The sequence below is a fragment of the Microcaecilia unicolor genome, chromosome 7 (assembly GCF_901765095.1).
Source record: "Microcaecilia unicolor chromosome 7, aMicUni1.1, whole genome shotgun sequence".
Classification (NCBI taxonomy): Eukaryota; Metazoa; Chordata; class Amphibia; order Gymnophiona; family Siphonopidae; genus Microcaecilia; species Microcaecilia unicolor.
The window spans coordinates 139,703,517-139,729,490 of record NC_044037.1 but is presented as its reverse complement, the minus strand read 5'-3'; the positions used below and the strand labels follow the sequence as shown (position 1 = coordinate 139,729,490).

Here is a 25,974-nt window from a genome sequence, read left to right as displayed (position 1 = left end):
GTCACTACTCGATCCCACATGAAGCAGGTTAAGAAAAGTCCACGGGTGACTCCAGTCCCCTAATCCCTCTCTAGGCAAGAAGTGATTGCTCCCTCCCATTCCCTCATAAATAAGGCGCATTAACGCCGCTACGTTGTACCGGCGTAAGTCCGGTAATCCCAGACCCCCTCGGTCTTTATTATGACATAGTTTGGAGACCCCTATTCGTGCCCCCTTCCCCCTCCATATGAAAGCCCTAATAAGGGACCGAAACATGCGTTCTTCCCGTCTGAGAACCCAGATCGGTGCAGCCTGTATCGGGTATAAAATCTTGGGAAGCAACACCATCTTTACTAATGCTATTCGTCCCATCAGCGAAAGGGGCAAGTCCCTCCATCTGTCACACAAACTCTTGATTCTGTCCAGAGCATCTATCACATTTTTCCTATAAAATGTAGTTCTATTAGTACTTAAATAGATGCCCAGATATCTCATTGCCCCTGCCACCGGTTGTATCGGAAGTCCCACCATCCCCCTCGCCCCCTGAGTATCCGTCATGGGCAGCAGCTCCGACTTAGTATAGTTAACTCTGAGTCCTGAGATATCTCCGAAGCCTCTAACCACAGAGAGTGCCTTCTCCAAATCCCTTGGGGCATGGGCAACATATAGTAAAATATCATCTGCAAAGAGGTTCACCCTCAGCTCCCTACCCCCTACCCGAATACCTCGAAACTCTTCACTGCCACGGATCTTTGCAGCCAAAGGCTCTATAGCTAGCACAAAAAGGAGTGGCGAAAGGGGGCACCCCTGCCTTGTACCCCGCTGAATTGTAAAATAATCAGTGAGCTTCCCATTTATCTGTAATCGTGCAGAAGGATTGGCATAAAGTGCCTGGATCCATTCAGAGCAGGCCCCACGAATGCCGAACCGCTCCAGCAACCCCAAACAAGTATTGCCACGAGATACTGTCGAAGGCCTTTTCCATGTCTAGCCCTACTATAGTCGCTGAGCCTTCCATCCTCTTACACTCATGGATGGCCATCAAGGCTTGTATGATGTTCATAGAGGCTTGCCTCCCCGGCACAAAGCCCACCTGGTCTTCATGTACTAAAGTATGTATGACCCGGTTCAGACGCCTGGCCAGGATAGCCGCCAAGATTTTAACATCCTGATTTAATAGCGAAATTGGTCGGTAAGACCCCACCCTGGCCACGTCCTTCCCCGGTTTCGGTAAAAGCACCACATGGGCCTCATTACGCTGCAGAGGCTCCCCCCTGTCAACCAGATCATTAAACCAGGCCCTCATCGGTGGTGTCACCAAGTCTGCCATAATGCGATAATATTCAGGCCCGAAGCCATCGGGCCCAGGGGCCTTAGTCAGCTTCACGGCTCCTATGCCCTCCCTTATCTCCTGCTCCGAAATGGGGGCATTCAGATGGGCCAGCTGCTCCCCATCCAGGCGTGGGAGCCGCAATCCTTGAAAAAAATCCTCATACTTGGTCTGGTCAAAATCTCGAGCCCTGTACAGGGAACTAGAAGTCCACAAATTGTTGTTCAATTTCGGACTCTGTAGTGTATGACTTCCCCTGCTCATCCTGAATAATGGAAGTAATCTGTCTCTTTTGCGAGGGCCGCACCAAATTGGCTAACAACTTGCCTGCTTTGTTACCCCATTTAAAAAGTCGGAACCGCTGGTAATATATATCCCTTTCAGCCCGGTGCCACAAGATCTCATCTATCTGCTGTTTAACCTGCTTCAGGCCAAGCTTATTGGTCTCGTTCATCTGAAAAATGTGCTTCCGGCGTAACTGGTGATATTCTTGAGACAGGCGCAACAAATCCGCCTCTCTCTTCTTCTTTGTACCTGCCGCGTATGCTATGATGTGCCCTCTCATAACAGCCTTGGAAGCTTTCCAATATGTTCCCGAGCTCACATCTGGTGTCTGATTATGCTGTTGATACTCCACCCACTTAGCCCGCATATACTCCTGAAAACCTCTATCAGTGCTTAACAGAGGGGAGAACCTCCACACCCGCTCGCTCGGCTCCGCACACCACGGGATAACTATCTCCACTGCCTGGTGGTCGCTTAAAGTATGATTTACTATTTGCGCTCTAGAAATCCGAGCAGACAGGGAGAGGTCCACCAAGAGGTAGTCCAATCTAGAATAAACCCCATGAGGATGTGAATAAAACGTAAACTCCTCTTGCTGTGGGTTCAGTAGCCTCCAGATATCCACTAGCCCCATCTGATTGCATACAAAATTCACCCCTTTGTGCTCCCAATTCCCACCCTTACATTTCGCTGGCTTGCAGTCGATTGAGGGGTCTGCTACAACATTAAAATCCCCACCACTCTGGCCACCAACTCAGAGAAAAATTTATGGGAGTATACGTTGGGCCCGTACACATTACAAAGTAAGAGTTTTTGTCCCCAAAGTTCTCCCAGAACCAAGACATACCTCCCATCTCTGTCAGCTACTGTTTTATGAACAATAAAGGGGAGTCTTTTATGTATCAAAATAGCCACCCCTCTCTGTCTTGCATTGTAGGAGGAATATCCCATCTCCCCCACCCATCCCCTTCTGAGTTTTTGGTGTTCTGCCGCTGACAGATGTGTCTCTTGTAAATAAGCAATCTCTGTCCCCGCTTTAGACAGCCAGGAGAGTAGTTTTGTACGCTTGATGGGAGAATGGATCCCATCAACATTAAGGGTGATGATCTTTAAACTAACCATATTTTAAGCATTCACAAATTCTAGCACTCAATTCTTGATGAAGGTTCTCACAGGCCTCCCAGCACAGCCTGCGGGAACAGTTGCGCCAACCATCCGGCCACCAAACATTCATCAACAAACATATGCTGCGTCTGACTGCTTCGCTTAGGTTAACCACAATTTTAGGCTTCAAGGTTCGCGTATCTTTCAAACTCCCCCCAGCCCCCCCCGCCCTACCCTGCACACACACACCTTCCACTCCCTCTCTCCCTTCCACCCCCAACATCCATACTCCCCCCTTCTCCCCCCCTCCCCCTTCCCTCCCGAACCCCCACCCAGGAGCTATTTTCCCTCCTATAACCCACCAGTAACCGCCCGCCCGTGGCTCCGCCCCCTACCATCCATGCATCTAACAACAAATGGAAATAAGAAGAAAGGGAAAACCCCCAATATCCCCTCATGAAACCTATACAAAGTCTCGTAGTAAACTATATGACAATGCAACCAATATAACTTTCAACTATCAATGCATCGACTGGAGCCATACTTTGTATAACATAGCAAGACCATCCTCATAGTCCAGGTGCCGGCGCCCCGTTCCAGCCCCGGCCTCCCCCCCTCCAACGCATGGCTCCAGTTAAAGAAAACCTTAAGAAAAACAACTTAGAGTAACAGTGCTCCCCCTTACCACCCACAGGTTTAAGGCACCCGTTGATATGTGCAAGCGGCAGCTTGAAGCGCCCACAAAACCGCAGAGGCCACATCATCCCTGGGCTGCTATTATGGTTCCTTTATCCACAGGGCCCCCAATGCTTACGTGCCATCTGCCACAAACACCGAGGAGCCCAGTTTCTCAGTTCAGTCCGCTGCCATTCATTCAGGCAGCTTCACTCCCCTCTGCCACGTCCATCAGGAAGTGCATCAGAAAGAGCCGAATAGGCGCGGTAGAGGGGAGCGGAGCTACCTGAGTGAATGGCAGCGCTGCCGGCAATGCGACGATCGAAGAAAAGAATGCAGGCAGGGACAGAGGCAGGGTAGCGTGCAGGGACCGAGGCAGCACCAGCGGGGAGGACAAGCATTTTCGTTGCAGGCGCAGTGGGACGCAGGGGTGGAGAGAGAGGCAGGGAAGGGCATGAAAGCTGCCTTACAGCAATTCCTCAAGGCCGCCATACTACAGCAGTGGCCAGGAGGAGAAACTAGTGGTTGGGCATCAGTGTCCTTGCCCTGGGCCTGCCCCGTGAGAGGGGGTGGGGTGGAGAGAGAGTGAGTGAGTGAGTGAGTGAGACGGTGGGGTGGAGAAATAATTGTTTGACATGGGGGAGGGAGAGATGCAGGAGGAAAAAAGAGAATTGTTTGATATGGGTGTGGTGGGGAGAGGAAGGGAAAGGCTGCAGAGGAGTGGCAAAGGACGATAGAGGAAAAAAGTGTTGGACATGACAGTGGAGGGAAGGGAGTGAGAGATGAGAGAGGGAAATATTGAACATGGCTTGAGGGGAGAGAAAAAGATGTTAGACCAGGGGCTCAAGGCAGGGAGAGAGAGAGAGAAAGAAAGAAAGAGATAGTGGACAATATGGGCGAGATGTTGGACATAGAGGTGGAGCAAAGGGAAGGAGAGATGCTGCACAAGAGAGGGGGAAGAGGGAGATATTGGATCCAGGGGCAAAAGGGAGATATGCTGGACAATGGGTAAGAGAGAGAAATGCAGGACAATGGAGGGAGGGGGAGGGGGGTAAAAGTCAGGCTATCAGAGTGAAGAGAGGATAAAGAGAGAGGGGAGATGGTAATGAAATGAATGAGAGGATAGTGATTACAGGTGGTAGAAATATGGTAATGGTGCATAGATTGAAGATGGAAGGGAATGGAAGGCTGGGAAGGAATGAGTTTGGATATGGGTGAGCTAGTGGGTGAAAGGAGATGAAAATTTGATAGATATCTGAAAAGTAAAAAGGAGGAAAAAGTTTAGAAAGAGGGTTAAATTTGAGTGGACAGAGACAGAAAAGAACAAAATACAGAAAGGAAAGAGCTAAAATGGAAAGATCAATATTTCAGAAGCAGTTGTAGTGAGGAAATGGAACGAGAGGAGAGAAAAGACAAATGGGCAACAGCTGCTTGAAGAATTAGCAGAAGACGACGGGAAAGTGGGAAAGAGAAACTGAAACCAACATGATAGAAAAATAAAATGTCCAGACAACAAAAGGTAGAAAACTAATTTTATTTTGAATGTTTTAAATGGAATATGTTCAGTTTTATTGTGTTCAGTAGAAAAGGAAATGCATTTTTATTTTTATTTCTCCAGTGTTGCACTAAATGTTGAGGTTCTCGGTTCAATTTTTGTCTACATATTTTTATTTCTAATTTGTAATCCCTTGTTCTGTATTTGGTGATGGTCTGTCAGTGTGAGACTGTAAGGGCAGATGGGGAGATTAAAGAGGAGAGGGCTTCTTTATTTTCTGCCCTGGGCCCCAGCATGGCTAACAGCAGCCCTGACCCTTGCTGTAGCTGGTGGGGATCCCCAAGCCCTGCTAGCTGAGGACCTCCACTGAAGGTGGCCAGAAATCCCTTCTGCTGAGCTTGGCAGATGGGGGCAGCATCCTTGAGCCACTGACAACTAAGCATGCATGGGGTGCCACTATCGGTGGCTCAAGGAGTTGTTGCTTCCAACCAAGCTTGGTAAAAGTAAATTCTGGCCATCTTTGGTGAAAGTTTTCAGGTGACAGAGCTTGGGGATCTTCATCAGCTAAAGTATTTATCTTTTGAGTTGGGAAATGCTGGGGGAGGGGGTTAGAGAGAAACTTTTGTGCCCGCTCACTTTGGGTTCAGGCCCACCCAAAATTGGCTGTCTGGCTACGTCACTGCACCAGCAGTGTCAGTGAAGTAAACACACTGCCTTTGGTGGCCTGGAAGATTTTCCTGTGCTACAATTTCCTGTCCCACATAGGCAGGATGCTGCAACAGAGGGAGAGCTTCCAGGGCCACCGAAGGCAGTATGTTTACTTCACTGATGCTGCCAGTAGCCCAGAAAATTGAAGAAGGGTAGCAGTGCAGGGAGCCAGAAGAGGCAATGTTAAAAAGCTGAAGCCATTCATGCAAAACTGAGCAAGTAAACCTATGAGCCACTCTATCTAAGTTGTCATTCTTTATGGTTGGTAACATTTTTATTTGATCTCACTTATATTTTCAAACATGCTGGCTTTGCAGTATGCGGATGTACACAGGGGAAGTATTGAGTAATTAGTTCGAAACTGTAAATATTTGTGACATTTTGAGGGGCTGGTTATAGGGACTCTCTGTATTCGTGACTCTCTGTATTCGTGCAGAGATATTTTCACCTAATAATGGCCTCCAAAGCAGATATCATGTTATGAGAATCAGGTGCTTAACAATCAGACTTTCTATTTATAACTAGAGGAGTGTGGTAGCCGTGTTAGTCCACTCTTAAGGTTATCAATAGAAATCAAACAAAATAAAACATGGAAAAAAAAATAAGATGATACCTTTTTTATTGGACATAACTTAATACATTTCTTGATTAGCTTTCGAAGGTTGCCCTTCTTCGTCAGATCAGAAATAAGCTGAAATAGGCTTATTTCCGATCTGACGAAGAAGGGCAACCTTCGAAAGCTAATCAAGAAATGTATTAAGTTATGTCCAATAAAAAAGGTATCATCTTATTTTCTTTTCCATGTTTTATTTTGTTTGATTTCTATTGATATTTATAACTACAATTAAAAAAAACCCCAACATTAATTAGGTTGCATTTAAAAAGAAAAAGATGGCATGTGGGAACTTGCTCCTTTTGTTTTGTGGAATGCAGTGGTTATTATAAAAATGCACTTGCCTTTTTTTATTACTACTATTTCAAAGAGAGGTATTGAATAATAAGGTAGGGGCTTGCTTCATGCAGAAGTTCTGTCCAGAGGCAGTCTAAGTGTGCTAGCATTGTCCAGTTCGGCACACGGTTAGCCACCAAGTTCATACAAAGTTAATTATGTTCAGTGGAAAATAAATCTATTGTCTCATACTGCTTGCTATGTGAATATTCTATCACTGTTTCATTATTGCTACCAAGTATTATATATTAAGGGCATTTGCTTCAAACTTTGTTTTATTTTGTTTATGCAGTCCTTACATGCACATGGTTTTGCTTTTTAAACCCAAAGGTGAATCTTAAGGGTGATTGAACAATTAGGTATAAACTGTGTTGTTTCTGACTTTACTTGTTTTGGAATGCTTTGGGTCCTACCAATCTGTACGTCTGCTGTCCAGAATTTTGGAAGATGGAAATGAGAAAATAAAAATTAAGCTTTGGATGTTTACTTTTTCAATGTGTGTATGGATGCTTGTTCTGTTGTGTGCATGTCTATACATATGGCTATGATTTCTGAACATGCAGCATCATTAAAGGACAGACTTTTAAATGCCTAGTTGGGTATATATGCTAACTTTGTTAAATTTTTCAGACATATCCGTTTATTTGCTCCCATGATATAACTGAATTCTATTATTCTGTCTTGCTGTATTTTCAAATGTAAGCCACATTGAACCCGGGTTTGCATGGGATAATCTGGGATATAAATGTAAAAAAATAAAATAAAATCCTTTATCCTCCACCTTTTAAGACACTGGCTTTCCATCTGGATGGTGATGGCACAAAGAAAGCAAGTTTGGTCCAGTGAAGACTAACTCAAAATAACCTGTTCATTAGCTAGGCTTTACCATTTTGAAAATGCAACCATACTATGCTTCTGTGGTTATGTTCCACTACTATATTGGTTGGAGTCACTGTTGTCCCACATGGGTATCCAGATAACTTATTTGTAGGTTTTATTTTGGGGTAGAAAGTGATCTTGTATTTTGCTCCCTTTTATTTCTCCTCTGCTGTACTTCTTACAGAGAATGTGTTTCCTTTTCTAATTTTGGTCCTTTATTCTGTAATTGGTGAGGATGGGTCTGTGTTCTGTGGGTGATCAAGGTGATCAATTCTTCTGGCATGTAATTTGTGCGTGGATCCATAGGAGTCTAACTTGTCTGGCTTTTCCAATAGTTATCATATTGTGGTTCTCTATATTCATTGCTGCCTATCTAAAGGTACAGTTACTCATATTTGTGTGTTCAGAATTGGTGCTGTTAAACTTGCTACATAGACTCTGAGAAGTTTTTTTTGCAGGATCTAGTGTTACTTCACAAAGTAATTTGTCAGACAATCCTTTATTTGTCTGCTCCTTATTAAGGAGAAGGGGGTGGAAGGAACACTAGAGACATGAACTGGTTAATGCCAGCTTCAGAAAGGAGAGAAAGCAGTAGAACGGAAGGGACAAGATGACTTATTTTATTAATACAGTTTAATAAGGCATTTTATATTTAATATAAAGTAAAGTTGAGGGATATGTGCCACTGCAGTAATTATTTTCCAGGATACTGTAATGAGAGGTTGACCCGACAGTCTATTATAATTATATCTGCTCTGACACAGATGCAAAGTCGTATTCTAAAAATTACACATGTACTTTGCAAGTCTATCGTTGTACTAGCCACACTACTTCCTGAGGAGTGCATACACACAACTTGGATAAACGTAGGTGTACACTTTCCATTCAAGTAGTTTTTATTTACCTAAGCGATCAGACATTTTTATTAAAAAAAACTGTTTTAATTGAAAGGCAGTTTATCAAACCTGTAAGTAAACTCAATAAACTAAATAAACTTTACAGAATTACTCCTGTCTGTAGAAAGATGATTTCATAGATGAGAATCTGCCCAGCCAATCTGGTAATCAGGATATCCTGAGAAAATTGACATGCATTGACTTGTGGATACACTTTTATATATTGATTGCTCTGATGACCCTCCCCCTGCCCCCAGCCAGAGCTGAGAAGTCTTGCTTTTGTAGATGAAATCAGCCAGAAAAATACTTGTTTCATGAGGTTTCCTGTGTCATATCTGGGAATGTTTGTTTTGTGTGTTTTTTTCCCTTATGTTTTCATAGGAGCAAAGGCATTAAAAGAAAGTGTGTACTATTGATGGCATACGAAAAGAAATGAAACTTCATGGTTTTTTCTTGTTCTTTTTCCTTTGCCACCTTGTTTCAAATGAATGCACATCCGTATGTTTTAGTAATCTTTTTACACTTTGAGAATTTGAACTGAGCAATTTCTTAACTTTTTTATCTTTTCATTTTGAAACAGAACACATTTTAGAATAATAGTTCAGATTTAATCTCCTGCAAAAACTGAATAATATTGTCAAAGTTTCAATGGCCAGGAAAGATTTTCAGGAGGAAATGTCAGAATAAATTGTGGTTTAATTTAATTTAATTCTGTGGCATGTATGTTTGAAGTGATAATTTTGTTTTGCCATGGCAGGGAGAATGTGTGTAAATGTGGGTATTTGAAAAACCAGCACATAGATGGCACCCAGATCAACCAAAATGAGAAATGGAACCATAAGAAACACACCAAGGAGCTTCCTACTGATGCTTTTGGAGATATTCAGTTTGAACGCTTTGGAAAAAAGGGGAAAGTAAGTATGCTTCATAAAATTCTGCCTAAGCGTATTCTATAAGCTGTGCCTAGATTTAGGCACAATATATAGAATACGCTTAGGAGACAATTGTAGCACCTAAATCCATGCGCCTCCATTTACACCAACAAAAACATGGCGTAAATCCTGACATGTAGATTTAGACACAAAGGAATATATTATATAACTATGCTTGTAAATTTTGGAACACCCATCTTAAGTAGAGGAGTGTGGTAGCCGTGTTAGTCCACTCTTAAGGTTATCAATAGAAATCAAACAAAATAAAACATGGAAAAGAAAATAAGATGATACCTTTTTTATTGGACATAACTTAATACATTTCTTGATTAGCTTTCGAAGGTTGCCCTTCTTCGTCAGATCGGAAATAAGCAAATTTGCTAGCTGACAGTGTATATAAGTGAAAACATTCAAGCGTTACTATGACAGTCTGACAGGGTGGGAGGATGGGGGTGGGTCGGAGGTATGCATGGGGACATCAAAGCATATCATTGATATTCTAACAGGATGGGTGTGGATAGGTGTGGGGGGTGGGGTGATCAACAGAGACATACAGCTTTATGGTTTATAATGGGCTAGGAACCCCAGGTCCTTGTTAACAAGGACCTGGGGTTCCTAGCCAGGGGTGTGCTGGTAAATTTTTAACAACGGGCTCTCTCTCCGGGCATAGCCGGCCCTGAAATTTTTTGGGGGGGAGGGAAATACATGCCTCTCTCTCCCCTCCCTTGTGTGGGCCCGCTTGGCATACCTTTGCCGAGCCCTACCAGCCAATAAATGGACTGCCACCATTCTCTGCTGCTTGTTTCTGGCTCTGAGCAGCATGATGGAACCTTCTTGTGCTTCCATGAAAAGTCCCAGCCTGATGCTCAGAGTCAGGGAGCAGCAGCACTTTTATTTACTTGGCTGGTGGGGCCAGCATCACTGCCAGCAAAGTAAAAGAGAATTCAGGAGGGGGCCCAAGCCCACATTTTGAGAGTCAGTTGTTAAAGTATCCATGGGGAAGCCTACTTTAACAACCGGCTCCCAAAATTCTTAAAAACTTAACAAACGGCTCTCGTGAGCCCGTGAGAGCCCGCTCCAGCACATCACTGTTCCTAGCCCATTATAAACCATAAAGCTGTATGTCTCTGTTGATCACCCCACCCCTCACCTATCCACACCCATCCTGTTAGAATATCAATGATATGCTTTGATGTCCCCATGCATACCTCCGACCCACCCCCATCCTCCCACCCTGTCAGACTGTCATAGTAATGCTTGAATGTTTTCACTTATATACACTGTCAGCTAGCACATTTGCTTATTTCCGATCTGACGAAGAAGGGCAACCTTCGAAAGCTAATCAAGAAATGTATTAAGTTATGTCCAATAAAAAAGGTATCATCTTATTTTCTTTTCCATGTTTTATTTTGTTTGATTTCTATGGAACACTCATGAAATGCCCATTTCCATGCCCCAAACCATGCCACCTTTTGTCTGCATGCGTTAGAAGTTAGACGCAGTGTGTTATGCTTAGCTAATTGTGCATATAAATTCTAATTATTGTGAATTAGTGCTTATAATTACTTAAGTGCTGTCATCAATAATAATTATCTTGTTAAGCCAATTACCTTAAACACATTGTTATAGAATCCACCTGGATTTTGGCACAGATCTCAAGGCACGCTATATAGATTCTTGGGGTTACAGGGTAATTTTATGAAGAAGGCACTTACAATTGCATGCCAAATGCACTTAAGTCATTAGAATTGCAGCATACTCGTGTATGTGTATAGATATGCACATTAATGCCAAATACTGTCAGCAATTACACTCTATTCTATTAGCTACGGGATAAATACTCAGTTTGTGGCAGTGAACATTTTACTGGCTGGTGGCGGCGTTATTCCCAGATTTATTTATTTATTTATTAGTACTTGTATCCCACAATTATCCAAAAACGAGTTTTTGGTTCAATGTATCTTACATTTAACAGTTGTTAGAGATTACATTGATTCAAGTACATTTACAAGGTTGTACAATGCTGTGTTTTATAGTGGTTGGCAAGATAACTATTAGTGTGTATGGACTAGTCATTGAGTTTCTTGAGAAGAAATGAAAAAATGAGTTACAGTTAAAGGTTGTGCTGTGTATTGTTGTTCCAGAATGATTAGTGCATATTTTACTCATAGAATTTCCTGAAGAGGTAGGTCTTTAGTTTTTTTCTGAACTGGAGGTAGTTTGTGATGCTTTTGAGCCCAGGTAGATCAATCCAGCTGTGTAGGTGGACAAGTCTTAAGAGGCTTGACAGTAAAAAACCAAAGTAAAAACTAAATAGTTATTGAAGGAAATGAAAAAAATTTCAGCAGGACAAGTGTGCCTTTAAAAGAGCCATCTGAACTGCATTTAATCAAACCAGGAAAGTTAAGCTTGTGAAGAGGCAGATTCATGTAAGTTAATCAAACCAGGAATGAGAAGGTGAATCTGTCAGGTTCTCAGGTTCAGAGCCCGCGGGGCTGGGCTCTGGAGCAAACGTGAGCCCTTGGGCTGCTGCCGAGGAGCGAAAGCTGCAGGCAAAACCCACCAACCAACACTGGGTAAGCACACCGGCAGGGACTGCAGGCACTGCCCAGCGAACCGGAACACATGGACTGGAATCCCCCGGACTGGAGGACACAGAACTGGAACACTGGACTGCAATCCCCCGGACTGGAGGACACAGGACTGGAACACACACCGGACCGGAATACACTGGACTGGAGCACACTGGACTGGTCCGCACAGCTTCACCTGCGCTTAGCTACTAAGCCCCCCAGGAGTTGAGCTCCTGGGTTCGAGTAGCCGGCAGGACTTACTGGATACCGGATGACACAGGGACCAGGACTGGAAACAGAAGTGCTCCTAAACCTAAACTGATCTACGTGCTCCCAAGCCCTAAACCAGCAGGAGTGTTCCTAACAGTAAACTGACAAAAGGACTTCCTAAGCCCTATACTAAACAGGAGCTCCTAAGCCCTGCTCAAGAAAGGGACTTCCTAAGCCCTAAACTAACAGAGCAGGGAACTAAACACAAAGCTAACACAGGTGCTACTAAGCACCAAGCTACAAGCAGAGCTCTACACTAACAAGCTAAACACAAAACTAACAAGCTACCTAAGCACTGCTCTAGCAAGCTAGATACAAAACTAACAAGGTGCTTCCTAAGCACTACTCTGGCAAGCAACCAGAAGAGCTCCTAGCACTAAAAGGGAAGACAGGGGAGCCACAAGGAAAAAACAGGGAAGCTAACACATAAGCCAAAAGTGCTTCTAAAGCACCAAACACCAACAGCAAAGACTGCAATGCTCCCAATAGCACAAACACCAGAAGTACTTCTAACAGCAAACTCTGCAGTGTTCCTAACAACACCAAACCCTGAAGTACTTCTATCAGCAATGCTTCCAAAACCAAGAGGGAAAAGCAGGGGAACCATAAGGGACAAGCAGGAAAGCTAAACACACAGTCACCAGTGCACACTGCACTAACACTAACCTGGACCTTAGCAAAAGCAAGCAGGGAAACTAGACACAAAGTCAGAAGTGCACACTGCACCACCCTACCTAAAGCAAACAACACCGTTGCAAAGGCCCTGAAGGAAACAACACCACTTCCTTATCAAGGCCCTCCCTGATGATGTCACACTCCCTAGACCCAGGCAACAGCACACTGGCCCAGAGAGCACACTGAAACCCAGAGAGGCCCAACCCACACCAATGCAGCACCGTGAAACACTTGAAGCCAGTACACCCAAAGAGAGGTAGAGCAACTCAGGCAACACACACAGGTGCAGTATAGTGAAACAATTAGAGCCATGCTGCTGGAAGCTGCCAGCACAGAGAGACAGAGCCAGCTCAGACAGGACAGACAAAAGAAACAGAAGCCAGCTAAGAAGCTGACCCCCAGGAAAGAGGTAAGTTTGAGAGGGGTTCTGACCCCAATCATAACAGAATCAAATAAAAACCAAACGTTTTGAATGTTAACTAGTCTGCGTACAAGTGATCTTTTAGCCAAGAAAAGCAATGTTTGGGACTGCTTAAGTGCATTTACTAGAAGAGTTGAGTTTGTGAAAAAGCAGAAGATTTTGTGGAAGTTTAAAACCAGTGCTAGCAAGTCCTAGCTGACCATATTTCAAAGAACGATTAAGTCAAGTACCTTCCTATTGTCTTTCAAGTACCTTTCCCTGCTCAAGAGCAACCCCTCGCCTCTGGGTCGACTTGTCAGTAATCAAAGGAAGCCAGAGAAGTCAGAAGGAGAAACTGTTTTGTATTGGCAAATCTATGAACATTTTAATATTTTAAGCAAGCATAAGAAAGGTTAAGAAATGAAATTAACTTAAAGTGACCATTGCAGAATTGATCAGAAACTTTGAAGCAGGATATCAGAGTGAGAAGGAATCTTCCAACTTGAGTTCTTTGTGTTGCATTTGTCACACCTCTCTGCTAATTACCTTGAAGGTGCTCTGAATTCCACCCCCCCCTCACCTCTGTCTCCAGCCAAAGCCAGAAATCGGAGCTTTGAAGATTCTCTGGGCAAGGAGGGTGGGAAGCAATTAGTTGATAAGAGACTGATTGAGGGAGGACCCTGACTCAGAGCTACTCTCCCCCTCCCATCTCCTCTGCTCATTATCTTATCACTGAAACCTGATCAAGTGATCTCAAGAGCTTGAAAGCAGACCCTATTCTTAAGTCAGTGAAGAGAGGGAAGCAACTGCAAGCAAGTCCCAGCACAGCTTTCATACCGAGTAGTCTCTACACCTCTAGCCTCCCCTCATACAAGAGCAGACTCACTCACAGGATGGCAGATCTTAATGTCGCACAGACTGTACCAGATAAAGAGGCATATTTTCAAAGCACTTTGGGAGGCTAAGTTCCATAGGTTTCTATGGAACTTTGGGAGGCTAAGTGCTTTGAAAATGAGCCTCAAAGTGTCCCCTGCACCAGATATGCAGGAGCAGCCAGAGGGCAATGCAGATACAGTAGACACCCTCTCCCTCCAGTCCTCACTAGTGGTCAAGAATAGAACTCACAAGTTAACCCAGAAATTCCTGCAAATCTATCAAGCAAAACAGAAAAAGCACAGTGAGAACCTAAACTAGCTCTGGGGAGAGGTGGAGGAAAACATGCTTAATGCTTCAAAACCAGGGGTAGACAATGACGCCTGTCTGTCATCAATAGAGACCAGCTATGCACACTATCAGCAAAAGACAGAAGAGTATTACCAGTTAGATGAGACAAATACAGATCAAAGTCTTTTGAGAAAGGCATTCCAAGAAGCCAAAGACCGGAAGCGTGGAGCTGACGTAGCAAAGGCTGTAAAGAAAGCAGTGAATGCAACTGTAGACCCACAAAACAGTTTCTCCCTGTGCTCTCACTCTTCTAAGCATACGTCCAAAAGCTCAAGATCCTCCAGGTCACGTGCAACAAACCGCTCCTGCCAATTGACAGGCACGGGCTATGGCAGAGATAGCCAAATCTCGCCGTCACCACATTGAACAAGAAACCGCCCTGAGGCTAAAATAGGTTGCGCTGGAGGCTGAAGAAGCATGCAAAAGGGCCGAGGATGCATGCAAAATGGCTGAGATGGAGGCTGAGGAAGCATGCAAAAGGGCTGAGATGGAGGCTGAGGGAGCACGCAAAAGGGCTGAGATGGAGGCTGAGGGAGCACACAAAAGGGCTGAGATGGAGGCTAAGGAAGCACGCAGAAGGGCCGAGATGGAGGCTGAAGCTGCACGAAAAAAGGCTGAGCTGGACATTATGATAGAGGCGCTCCAGCAAGACAAAGAAATTGCTGGACTTGAGGAGAAGGCCAATGTCCTTGAAGCTGCTGTGGGTCAGAATGATGGAAAGAACCAACTTAGCCACTTTGCTTCAGAAGACTACGCTCTATGAACCAAAACTTATGCGATGGCACACACTCCATTGAAGCAGTTTGAATCAGAAGAGCCCTCATATCCTGAGGAACCTGATCTATTTTCATCAGAGTCTAAGTTATTTGAGATAAGCAATCCCAAAATAAAATGATCCACATGCATTTACGCACACGGATGCACTACCACTGGCACTTGCTCCAGAAAAACGCGCTAACGGAAACACTTCGTTTCAGCCACAGAGTCTGGACCTTCACACAGGGTGGGGGCAAGAGACACCTGAGCAGTTGCTCTCAAGCAGGATATCGGCTGAACTCCCTTGGCCTAAACAAGAGGGTCCTGGACAGCCACACTCCTCATCAGGCTTCAGAAGGGCACAAGCCAACAACCAGCGGTGACATCAGTTGCTCGAAACCACAGCAAGAGATGAGCCAGCAGAGTATCTGGCTCGCAAAGATCTGGGGAGTGCAGAGCTTACCCAGGTCAATGACTGCCCTGAGCGTTACAGGGCATGGAAATCCGACTCCAAGGATATTGAGACTTTACAGTTAACAAGTCTTAAGAGGCTTGACATTATTATTTTTCTGAAGTTTGTAAGGATGGTTATGACAGTTTCAGTGCTGTAGCATGGTCTGAAGCCTGATTGAAAGCTGTGAAGGACTGAGTAGTACATTGTTCTGGTCATCAGTGGTATTGATGCTACTGAACTGTAATTAGTGAGTTCACTGATCTTTCTGGTGGCTTCTTGAGGGATTGGAGTGAAGGGAAATGGCCTTTAGAGAACATATACATGTGTTCAGTTAAGCATTTGATGAACCAATCTTGTGGGTTTTCCGTCATGTAGTTTGGGCAGCTGTCTAGTAGGTAATTGGTGTGTGCATATTGTGTTAGTAGTGTTTTAAGGGCTTTTTTTACAAAGCCGTGCTACCCATGCTTGGTACAGCAAATGAGAGGAAGTCCATTCAATTTCTGTGGGCTTCCTCTCATTTGCAACGTGGGAATAGCTAGCGCGTCTTTGTAAAAGAAGTCCTAACTGAGCTGGTTGTTGGAATCTTAAAGGAGGACCAGATTCTTTCTGCCTTGATGTGGTCCTTGTTGATTTCACATTCTTGTAGGAAATCTATGAGTATTTGTATCTGCAATAAATAAATAAATACATCTATGAGTATTTGTAGCTGCAATAAATAAATAAATCTATGAGTATGTGTGTTGTAGCTAGGTTTGATCTTATTTTTATTATTTTTTCTTCGCAATATTTTGTGAGCTCGTCTGTTGCTGGTCGTTTTTGATTTGACGTTAGCATAGCTTGTGTGTTCAGTACATTTTTCTATATTTTTTACAGGTACACATGTAAAGTAGCACATACAAGTTTATCTTGTTGGGCAGACTGGATGGACCGTATAGGTCTTTATCTGCCGTCATCTACTATGTTAGTGTGTAAGTGCTGCTGAAAATTAGTGAATAGCCCTGAACAAGTGAGTTAACTGGCCTGCAGCCATTTCTAGCTGGTTAAATCATTTCAATATCAACCAGTCAGTGCATATACTTGACAGAGTGTATTTTGAGGATGGGTATACACATAGATGGAGTCTGAAGGGAGTTTGGGCAGGACACAAAGTTATGCATATAACTTACAGAATACAGTATATTATGTGTAAGTACTTATTCCACCTCTATGGGTGGCATAAGTGCTTGGATGGATTGCAGGATTGCAGGACCTGAGAGAGCATGTTTTTACTAGAGGAAGGTCTTGTCAGACAAATCTGATTAATTTCTTTGACTGGGTGACCAAAAAATTGGATTTTTGTTTTCCATTCCTTTACTAATAATAGGTAACATTCTGTTTGCTTTCTTAGCCGCCGCAGCCGCACAGTGAGCAGAGGGTTTCAACGTATTATCAACGATGACACCTAGATCCCTTTTCTGGTCAGTGACTCCTAATGTGGAACCTTGCATTTCATAGCTATAATTTGGGTTCCTCTTTCCCACATCCATCATTTTGCTCTTCCTCACATTAAACATCATTTACCATTTGGTCCTCTTGTAATTTTTCACAGTCCTCTTGTGATTTAACAACTTTGAATAACTTTATGTTGTCAGCAAATTAATTACCTCTCTAGATCATTTATAAATATGTTAAAAAGCAGCGGTCCCGGAGGCAAGATGGCGGCCGTATGAGATGTATTGGAAGTTGCTCCAGACCTACCTCTTAATTTTCACTAATAACTTTATTTCTCTATGCCAAAAAGAAGAGCAAACAACGCCTTAGCCCTGCGGCGCAGTCTGTGCCTTTGGTGGGAACGCTGGACCGTTTCCTACACTCAAGTGCTGTGACGGGAGCCTCTTTGCAGCCGGTGAGCTTGGGGAGAGTTGAAGCCCCCTCCGTTGCCGGTGGAAACTCCCAGAGCAGCTCTGGAGATGCCGGATGCCAGGGTCTCTGGACACGGGCGCCGCCTCGAATGTAGAAACGCCGACTTTCCCCGCATTTGAAACAGCTTGCATTTGAAATTCAGCCATCGATGGAATCTACATTTGAAACTGGATTACCAAGTCTTTTCTGCCACAGAAACCAGAGACTGTAACTTTGGACACAATATGGCAAGCCCTAGTGGGCCTAGAAGCTTCCTTTTCACAGAAATTTACTTCAATGACCAAATGTTTGAAAAAAATACCAATACTGGTTAAAAAAATTACAGCCATGGGTAATGATATGGAAAAAAATTCTAAGACTATATAAGATGGTCAACAGATTCAAGTTAACTTGAGCAAAGAAAATCTTTACCTTCAAAATAGGATTGAAATCTTGGAAAACTATCAAAGGTCTAATACCCTTAGGCTTATAAATTTTCCCAGGCAACTATCAATCTTATAACTTTTAAAAAATACTTAACCGAGGTTTTGAAAATTCCTGAATAGTCTCATCCTCCTATATCCAAAATATATTATGTATCACCCTTCTTGAAGAAAGAATTAGACCAAGGAAATAGATTTGATGTGCCTGTCGAAACTTTAGATTTGAACACATCATCCTTGAGGATGATAAACTGGGATTGACAACTGCCACACTGGATGCTTAAACAATATTTTCTTAATAGAGATCAAAATTTCCTTGAATGCAAAATAAGAATGTACCCAGATGTCTTTAAAACTACACAGAAGAAAAGGCTTCTTAAATTGCGCCCAAAAGCTTTGCAGCTGGGTGCTTTGTTTTGGTTAAATTTTCTTTGTAAATGTGTTCTAAAGTTAAACTCTGTTAAATATATATTTTTTGATTCTAAACAATTGAGCTCTTCTGGAATCCAAGATCGCTGACTTATCTATGCTACAGCCAAGGAATATAATAACTTCAATGCCGTGATAAGGTTAAAGATCACTCGAACTTCTCTGCCGTCTTTTTCTTTATCTTAGTTATAATAAAAATGTTTCCTTTTTATTGAGGAATTGCCTATTTATAGTGGACTAAAGATGAGCAAAGATCATTATTTAAATATGATGTAATAATCAGTTTCCTTAAAGTTTTATAATGACGTGGAGGGGCATAATCGAACGGAAATGCCTATCTCCATGGGCGTTTATCTCCGAGAACGGGTTCGTGAAGGGGCGGGCCGAACCAAATTTTCGAAAAAATGGACGTTTTTGAGCTGGGCGTTTGTTTTTTTTAGCAATAATGGAAACTAAAAACACCCAGCTCAAAAACGTCCTAATCCGAGCCATTTGGTCATGTGAGGGGTCAGGATTGGTAGTACACTGGCCCCCCTGATATGCCAGGACACCAACTGGGCACCCTAGGTCAGTGCGGTGGACTTCAGAAAAAGCTCCCACATGCATAGCTCCCTTACCACGGGTGCTGAGCTCCCAACCCCCCTCCCCCAAAACCCACTACCCACAAATGTACAACACTACCATAGCTCTTAGGGGTGAAGGGGGCACCTACATGTGGGTACAGTGGGTTTTGGAGGCCTCTCATTTACCAGCACAAGTGTTACAGGTGGGGGGGGGGGGATGGGCCTGAAGACTAATCTCTCTGAAAACGTCCTTTATTGGAATAACCGCCTTTACTCACAGTTAACTGCAGATCAGAGGTTGTGCCCCACTGGCAACGAGTCTCCCTGGTACTGAGATGAGCAGTAGGTCAGAGCTGGCAGAATGCTGTACAATGCCCTCTTTCAGCTACATTCAAGGGAAGAACTAAGTTGTCTAACGTGGCTAACACAGGAAAGGGAACTAAAACTGGCTTACAAAAATGGCCACTACCGCATGGACTACAACAGGAAACACAACAGGGCACACTCTGACCCAGTAGGCAGGGGGAAAAGCACCATGGGAGAAGAGCCTACCAACTACCAACATCGTGAGACTGTAACACAAGCTAATGAAATCACGGAGCCCAATACCCTACACCCACCACAATGCAATGCTGATGTGACCCTGTACTGCACCCGAGAGCCACATCTGACCCAGGGAAAGGCTGTGACAGGATCGAACACATTCTGTTGTCATGGAGGTGGGTACGGCATTTGAGGCTGGCATAGAGGCTGGAAAAAAAGTTTGTAAAGTGGGGTTTTTTTAGTGGGAGGGGGTCAGTGACCACTGGGGGAGTCTGGGAAGGTCATCCCCGATTCCCTCCAGTGGTCGTCTGGGCAGTTGGAGCACTTTTATGGGACTTGTTCGTGAAAAAAAAGGGTCCAAAAAAGTGACCCAAAATCGCGGTAAAAACACCTTTTTTTTTGATTATCAGCTAAAGACGCCCATCTCTCCTCGACTGATAACCACGCCCCATTTCCACCTCCACCACACCTCCGACACACCCCCATCAACTTTATTCGTTTCCGCGACAGAGTGCAATTGGAAATGCCCAAAATCGGCTTTCGATTACACCGATTTTGGCGCCTTTGCGAGACAAATGTCTATCTCCCGATTTAGGTCGCTCTATAGGCATTTTTCTCTTTTGAAAATATGCAGGATAGTCATGTACTCTGTTTTCAAGGTTTGTACTTGGAAAAAAATGTGTAAATGCAATAAAGAAAAAAAAAAGCAGTGGTCCCAGCACAGACACCTGGGAAACGACACTTCTCCACTGAGAATACTGACCATTAAACCTACTCTCTGTTTTCTATCTTGATCAGTTTTTTTTTTTTTTTAATGTATGTTTTATTGATGACATAAACTTCTACAATAAATCCGAACAATCCAAATGAATTACAACAGTAGTTTACCATGAGTCTTGTTACTATAATCTTGACAGATTCTATGTATCATCATTACATTTTTCTTTCCCCCCCCCCTCATGTTCCACCCCCCCCTTTCCCCCCCCCCCCCTTTCCCTCACCAGGTTGCTATATGTTATTACTGTATTTAACCATTAAGTACTCTACTTCGAGCTCGAGGTGTTAAAGTGTCCAAGAATGGTAACCAACATTGTAGGTATTTCTCGCTCTTTGGAGTGGCTAAGTCCTCCACTGCCCTGCGTTCTAGGGCACTCAACGAGATCATGTATGCCCTCCATACTTGGGTAGTGGGTTTTTCCTCCTGGAGCCAGAGCTTGAGTATCGTTTTTTTTTCCCATCAGCACAGCTCGGCGTTGGAAATAGCGGAGTCCTGCTTTAGATGATCCATGAGTCGTGAAGATATTAAACAAAAGTCCCGGGTGTCTGACCCATTGAACCTTCCACATCTTAGAGACCTGTCTGCAGACCATGGCCCAGAATCCCAATATTGGAGGACAGTGCCAGAACATATGGCCCAGGTGTGCCCCTCACCCTGTGCATTTCGGACAATCATCTGCTGGTCTTAAGGTAGCCCTGTATGCTCTATGGGGGGAGATAAATAGTCTCATCACAAATTTATACTGGGTTTCTTGTAATTCCGCACTCCCACACTCTTTATAGCATGTCTGCAGGCATGTCTGTATTACATCTGCCCCAATTGTCAACCCCAATTCCCCTGCCCATGCCTGCGCCAGCCCTTGGAATGGTGCTAGAGGCATAGCGGCTCGAATCTGCGCATGATAGTATTTTAAGGGCACTGCCTGTTTCGCTTCCAAATCTAGAATTTCCATCAACTTTACCCGCACTTCATATTGGAGTGCTGCCCTGGGAAGCGATTGTATATAGTGCTGTATTTGTGCATAAGCTAAGAAATCTTTGATCTCTAACCCCTGGCACCTCTGCAAAACCTCTCTAGGTTGTAGTGTTCCATCTCTCTTAATAATCTGGAATAAGAAGAAAATCCCTACCTCTCCCCATTGCGTAAAGGTACGCGATGACCTACCCACCGGGAAGTCCACATTTCCTCTGATTGGCAGGAATGGAGAGACCTCTGCATCCAGACCACACAGTCTGCAGATCCACTGCCACGCTCTCTTTAATGGTATAAACAAGAATTGGATATGTTTTGGTGTTTTTACTTTACCTGGTCCCGCATGCAGCCAATAGCTGAAATGTACATTCCTGAGCATCCTACATTCTGTTCCTGGGTAAGTGAAATGTCCTGTTCCTCTAAACCAGTCTCCTATATGTCGCATGCACCCTGCTATGGATAGCCATTTGACACTTAGCACCCCTAGCCCTCCCTTATCTTTGGGTAGATATGTTTGTTTTAATGATACCCGGGCCCTTTTCCCATTCTATAAAAATTGTTTTACTATCCTATGTAACGCTAATTCATCCCTGTGGGTCAAAAGAAGCGACAATACCTGGGTGATATATGTCCACTTGGGGACTATTATCATATTATACACTGCTATTCTGCCCCACAGTGATAAGGTCAGCTTCCGCCACATTTGCAGCGTTTCTTTTGTTGATTCCCAGAGTGGTGCCAAATTGGTTTGGTGTAGTTGGTCCAATTTGATAGGGAGGTATATTCCTAGATATTTTATTTTGTCTTCTTTCCACTGCAGCGGGAATGGCCCTTGCCACTGTGACTTTATCCGCGATGTAGTTGGCAGGGCCACTGATTTATGTCTATTTAAAGTGAACCCTGAATGATAGCCAAATTCATCTACCAACTCTAATAGGTTGTGCAGTGAGTGCTGCGGTTGTGTTAATGTGAGTAGGATATCATCTGCAAAGGCTAGTACCTTAGTGGGCAGACTGGGGATTGCCACTCCCGCTATTTCCGCATTGTTCTCTACCGTTCGTAGGAACGGTTCTATGTATAATAAGAATAGGAGCGGTGACAGTGGGCACCCCTGTCTCGTACCCCTCTGCACTGGGAACGCCTGGGACGCCATTTTGTTTACTAATATACGAGCTTGTGGCTCCGTATATAATGCTGTGATAGCACGCAGGTACCAGCCCCCCAGACCTACATATTTTAATACTTCAGAAAGGTACCCCCACCGCACTTTATCAAAGGCTTTTTCGGCATCCAGGCTTACCAGCAGAAGAGGGTCTCCTGTCTCTCGGCTATGCGCTAAGGCTAGCAAGGCTCGCCTGACATTAAGACCTGGATGCTGGCCTCGCACAAACCCCACTTGGTGTGCCCCAACCACATGGTGGAGGTGCTTCGCCAATCGGTCTGCTAGTATTCTTGCTAATATTTTGAGGTCTACATTGAGGAGGGAAATTGGTCTGTACGCTTCTAGGCTTTCTGGGTCTTTTCCGGGCTTTGGTATCAAGGTTATGAGTGCCTCATTCACTCCTGGGGGAAACCGTTCCTGCTCTACCACTTCATCAAAGTATTTAGCCAGAGGCACACTCACTCTATGGGATAGCAGCTTGTAATATTCTGTTGAGAATCCATCAGTTCCGGGGCTGGTGCCTCCCGAAAGCGACCCAATCACCTTTTGTATTTCCTGTGCATCTAGTGGGGCGTTAAGTTGCTCTCTCATTTCTGGCGTTAAATTTGGGATTCCTGAGTCTTCCAAGTAATCCCGTATTGCTGTGCTCTCTGACTCTTGCTCCGCCCTAAACACCCCGGAGAAGTAATCTCTGAATAGGTTCATTAGCTCTAAGGGCCTATGCTTTCTAGTTCCATCTGGAGCTTTTAGAACAGAGATGTGGGAGTTCCCTGTCCATACTCGGACTATCCGCGCCAGCAATTTCCCAGTGCGGTTTCCAAATTTAAAATATTGAAACCGTCTATGAAATAGGTATTTTTGTGTTTTTTCATGGATTAATGTGTTAAGTCCTGCTAGGTTTGCCATTATTTGGTCATAATGGGCCTGGGACGGCTGGTGCTGGTGTTTCTGTTTTGAAATCCTGTATTGGCGCTCTAGTTGCACTATACCCTGTGTCAGCCTTTTATTTCTCGCCGCTACATAGCTAATGATTTCTCCTCGCAATACTGCCTTTGAGGTTTCCCAGAATAGCCCAGGTGTGCCTTGATGTTGACCATTCATCTCTGCATAGTATTCCCATTTCTGTTCTAGGTAAGTGCGAAAATCTGGGTCTCCTGCTAGATATGTAGGGAATCTCCAGCGCATATGATGTTCCTCTGCTAGTCCCAATTCCATATCCACCCAAATCAGGGTGTGATCGGATATTGCCATTGATCCTACCTCTGCTGTGTGTACAACTTCAAACAAAGTTTTTGTCACTAATATATAGTCTATTCGGGACCACGTATGATGTGCTTTGGATAGGTGTGTGTATTCCCGGTGCGTTGGGTGCAGGAGGCGCCAGGGGTCTACCAATTCCAACATTTTACAGAGATAGTCTAGCCCTGTACCCCTCCTGAGTGCTCCCCAAGCTGTACTGGAAGACCTATCAAGGTCCGGGTCTAGCACCTGGTTAAAATCTCCCAGTAGTATCCAAGGTGCTGAGTCATATTTTGTTCCTAGTTGTACTAGTGAGTGTAAGAATTGCGGGTCTCGCGTGTTGGGCCCATATATCCCACAGATGTAGTATTCCTGCCCTTGGTAACTTAAGTGTACCAGCACAAATCGTCCAGCTGTATCTGTTTCTACCATGCGCGTTCGGCCCGCCAGGCCCTTTTTTATAAGAATGACCACCCCTCCCCGGCGGCCCTCCGCCGAGGAAGAGGAGTAGCACTCTCCCACCCATTGCTGTTTTAGTTTCTGGTGCTCCTCCTCAGTAAGTTTTGTTTCTTGCAAACATGCTATAGACACTGAGTTCCGTTTCAGATGGGCTAGTATCTTGGTCCGTTTAATTGGGGAGGTTATCCCCGATACATTCCAAGATGCTAAGCGCAACGGTGGTGGTTTAACCATTGCTTCTCATGTGATAGCTGAATTCAAAATTCTGGCATAGTTTAGGGTTCTGGGTCTCCCAGCCTCGACCCGTCTCCCCCTTAAATGGTACAAATATGTTCATAGTGTCACCTATCTTGTTCATTGTGTAAGTAACTTGAAAACCTGGTGTAGGGTTAACCCCCCTTCCATTCTCCCTCCCCCCTCCCCTCTTCCCCCCTCTACTCCCTCTGCTCCCTCTTTCCCCTGCCAGCTCGCTCATTTCGGCAAGCGGGTCCGTTAAACACATCCAGAGCCCGCCTCCAACCCCCTTAAACATTATTTTGACAGTTTCTTTATCCCTTCAACGCAACACACCAAATAACATTTTAACAGTGCAAAACTTACAGCCATTGTCTTATAGAGATTTGCCCTTCAGCGTGTGACCTAGTCAATATTGCTTGTCTCCACCTTATCCCTTTTGTGGGAATCCATGTTACTCCGCTCGCGTTTTCACCCAAGTGAAGAGGTTATCCATTCTTGAGCCAAATCTGGCGTTGAAAAGTTCTTCCATCCGCTGCTTGTTTGTATCCTTAGGGTGGCCGGGTATTGCAATACAAATCGTTGTTTCTTTTCTACCAACCGGGTGCAGATTGGTGTAAAGGCCCTTCTCCTTGCTGTCAATGATGCTGAATAATCTTGGAATATTCTTATGGGCCCTCCTTCAAACTTGGCCTCTTCTTTATTAGCTTTGTATAATCCGAGGACTGCTGCTTTCTGGGTATAGCGGTGAAACTTTGCTATAATCACTCTGGGCCGATTTTCTTGAGGCGCTTTTTGACCTACCCTATGTGCCCTGTCCAGGTGTATTTCACCCCCCTCACAGACCTCCGGGAATCGCGCTACCAGCCATGTTTCGAGGGTTGCCTTGATGTGGTTCTCTGCCAGCGTTTCTGGAAATCCCACAAACCTTAGATTTTCCCTCCGTGTGCGGTTCTCGAGGTCATCCAGCTTTTCTTGATATTCTTTTGTCAGCTGTTCCAGCCGTTCCATGCTTGTTCCCTGCTCAGCCTGGATATCCTCTACTTCAGAGACTCTTGTTTCTAATTCACCGGTTCGTCGGCCCAACTCTGTTGTGACCGCTGTAATCCCGATGATTTGCTCTGAGAGTTGTGTAAAGTGAGAATCAAGCGCTCGTACCACCGCATCGGTGATTTCCAATACCAGCGATTCACTTGGCGCCTGTGCACGGGGAGCTGGTGGTGTGGCGGGCGCCATTTTGTTTTCGGCTCCGCGGAGCCTGTCGTCCTTTCTTTTTGCTGGTTTTGCTGCCGCTGCCATGGTGTGTTGGATTACAAATTTGTCCATACACGCCTACCAGGTGAGTACTATGTCTCCCGGTGTGTTTCGCCGTCTGGGCTATGTGAAAACTCGGGTTTTAAAGCGGGCTCTGGAGCAGATGATGTATCACGCATCCACCGTCGCTCACTGCGTCACGTGACCCCCCATCTTGATCAGTTTTTAATCCACAATAGAACACCACCTCCTATCCGATGACTCTCCAGTTTCTTATGGAGTCTTTCATGAGGTACTTTGTCAAATGCCTTTTGAAAATCCAGATACACAGTATCAACCGACTCATTTTTATTCATATGCTTGTTCACCCCTTCAAAGAAATGTAATATGAACACGTGTTATTAAAGAAATAATTCATAATCAAGAAAGACAG

General features: G+C 44.4%; 1 protein-coding gene across 1 annotated transcript in view; it reads left to right on the top strand.

Annotated features, from left to right (window-relative positions):
* Positions 1–25,974, top strand: part of TRPM8 (transient receptor potential cation channel subfamily M member 8) — a 1,843,971-nt gene that overhangs the window by 326,226 nt on the left and 1,491,771 nt on the right. The window contains 1 exon segment of the mRNA XM_030210821.1: positions 9,058–9,214. Within this exon segment, the coding sequence (XP_030066681.1) occupies positions 9,058–9,214 (157 nt within the window).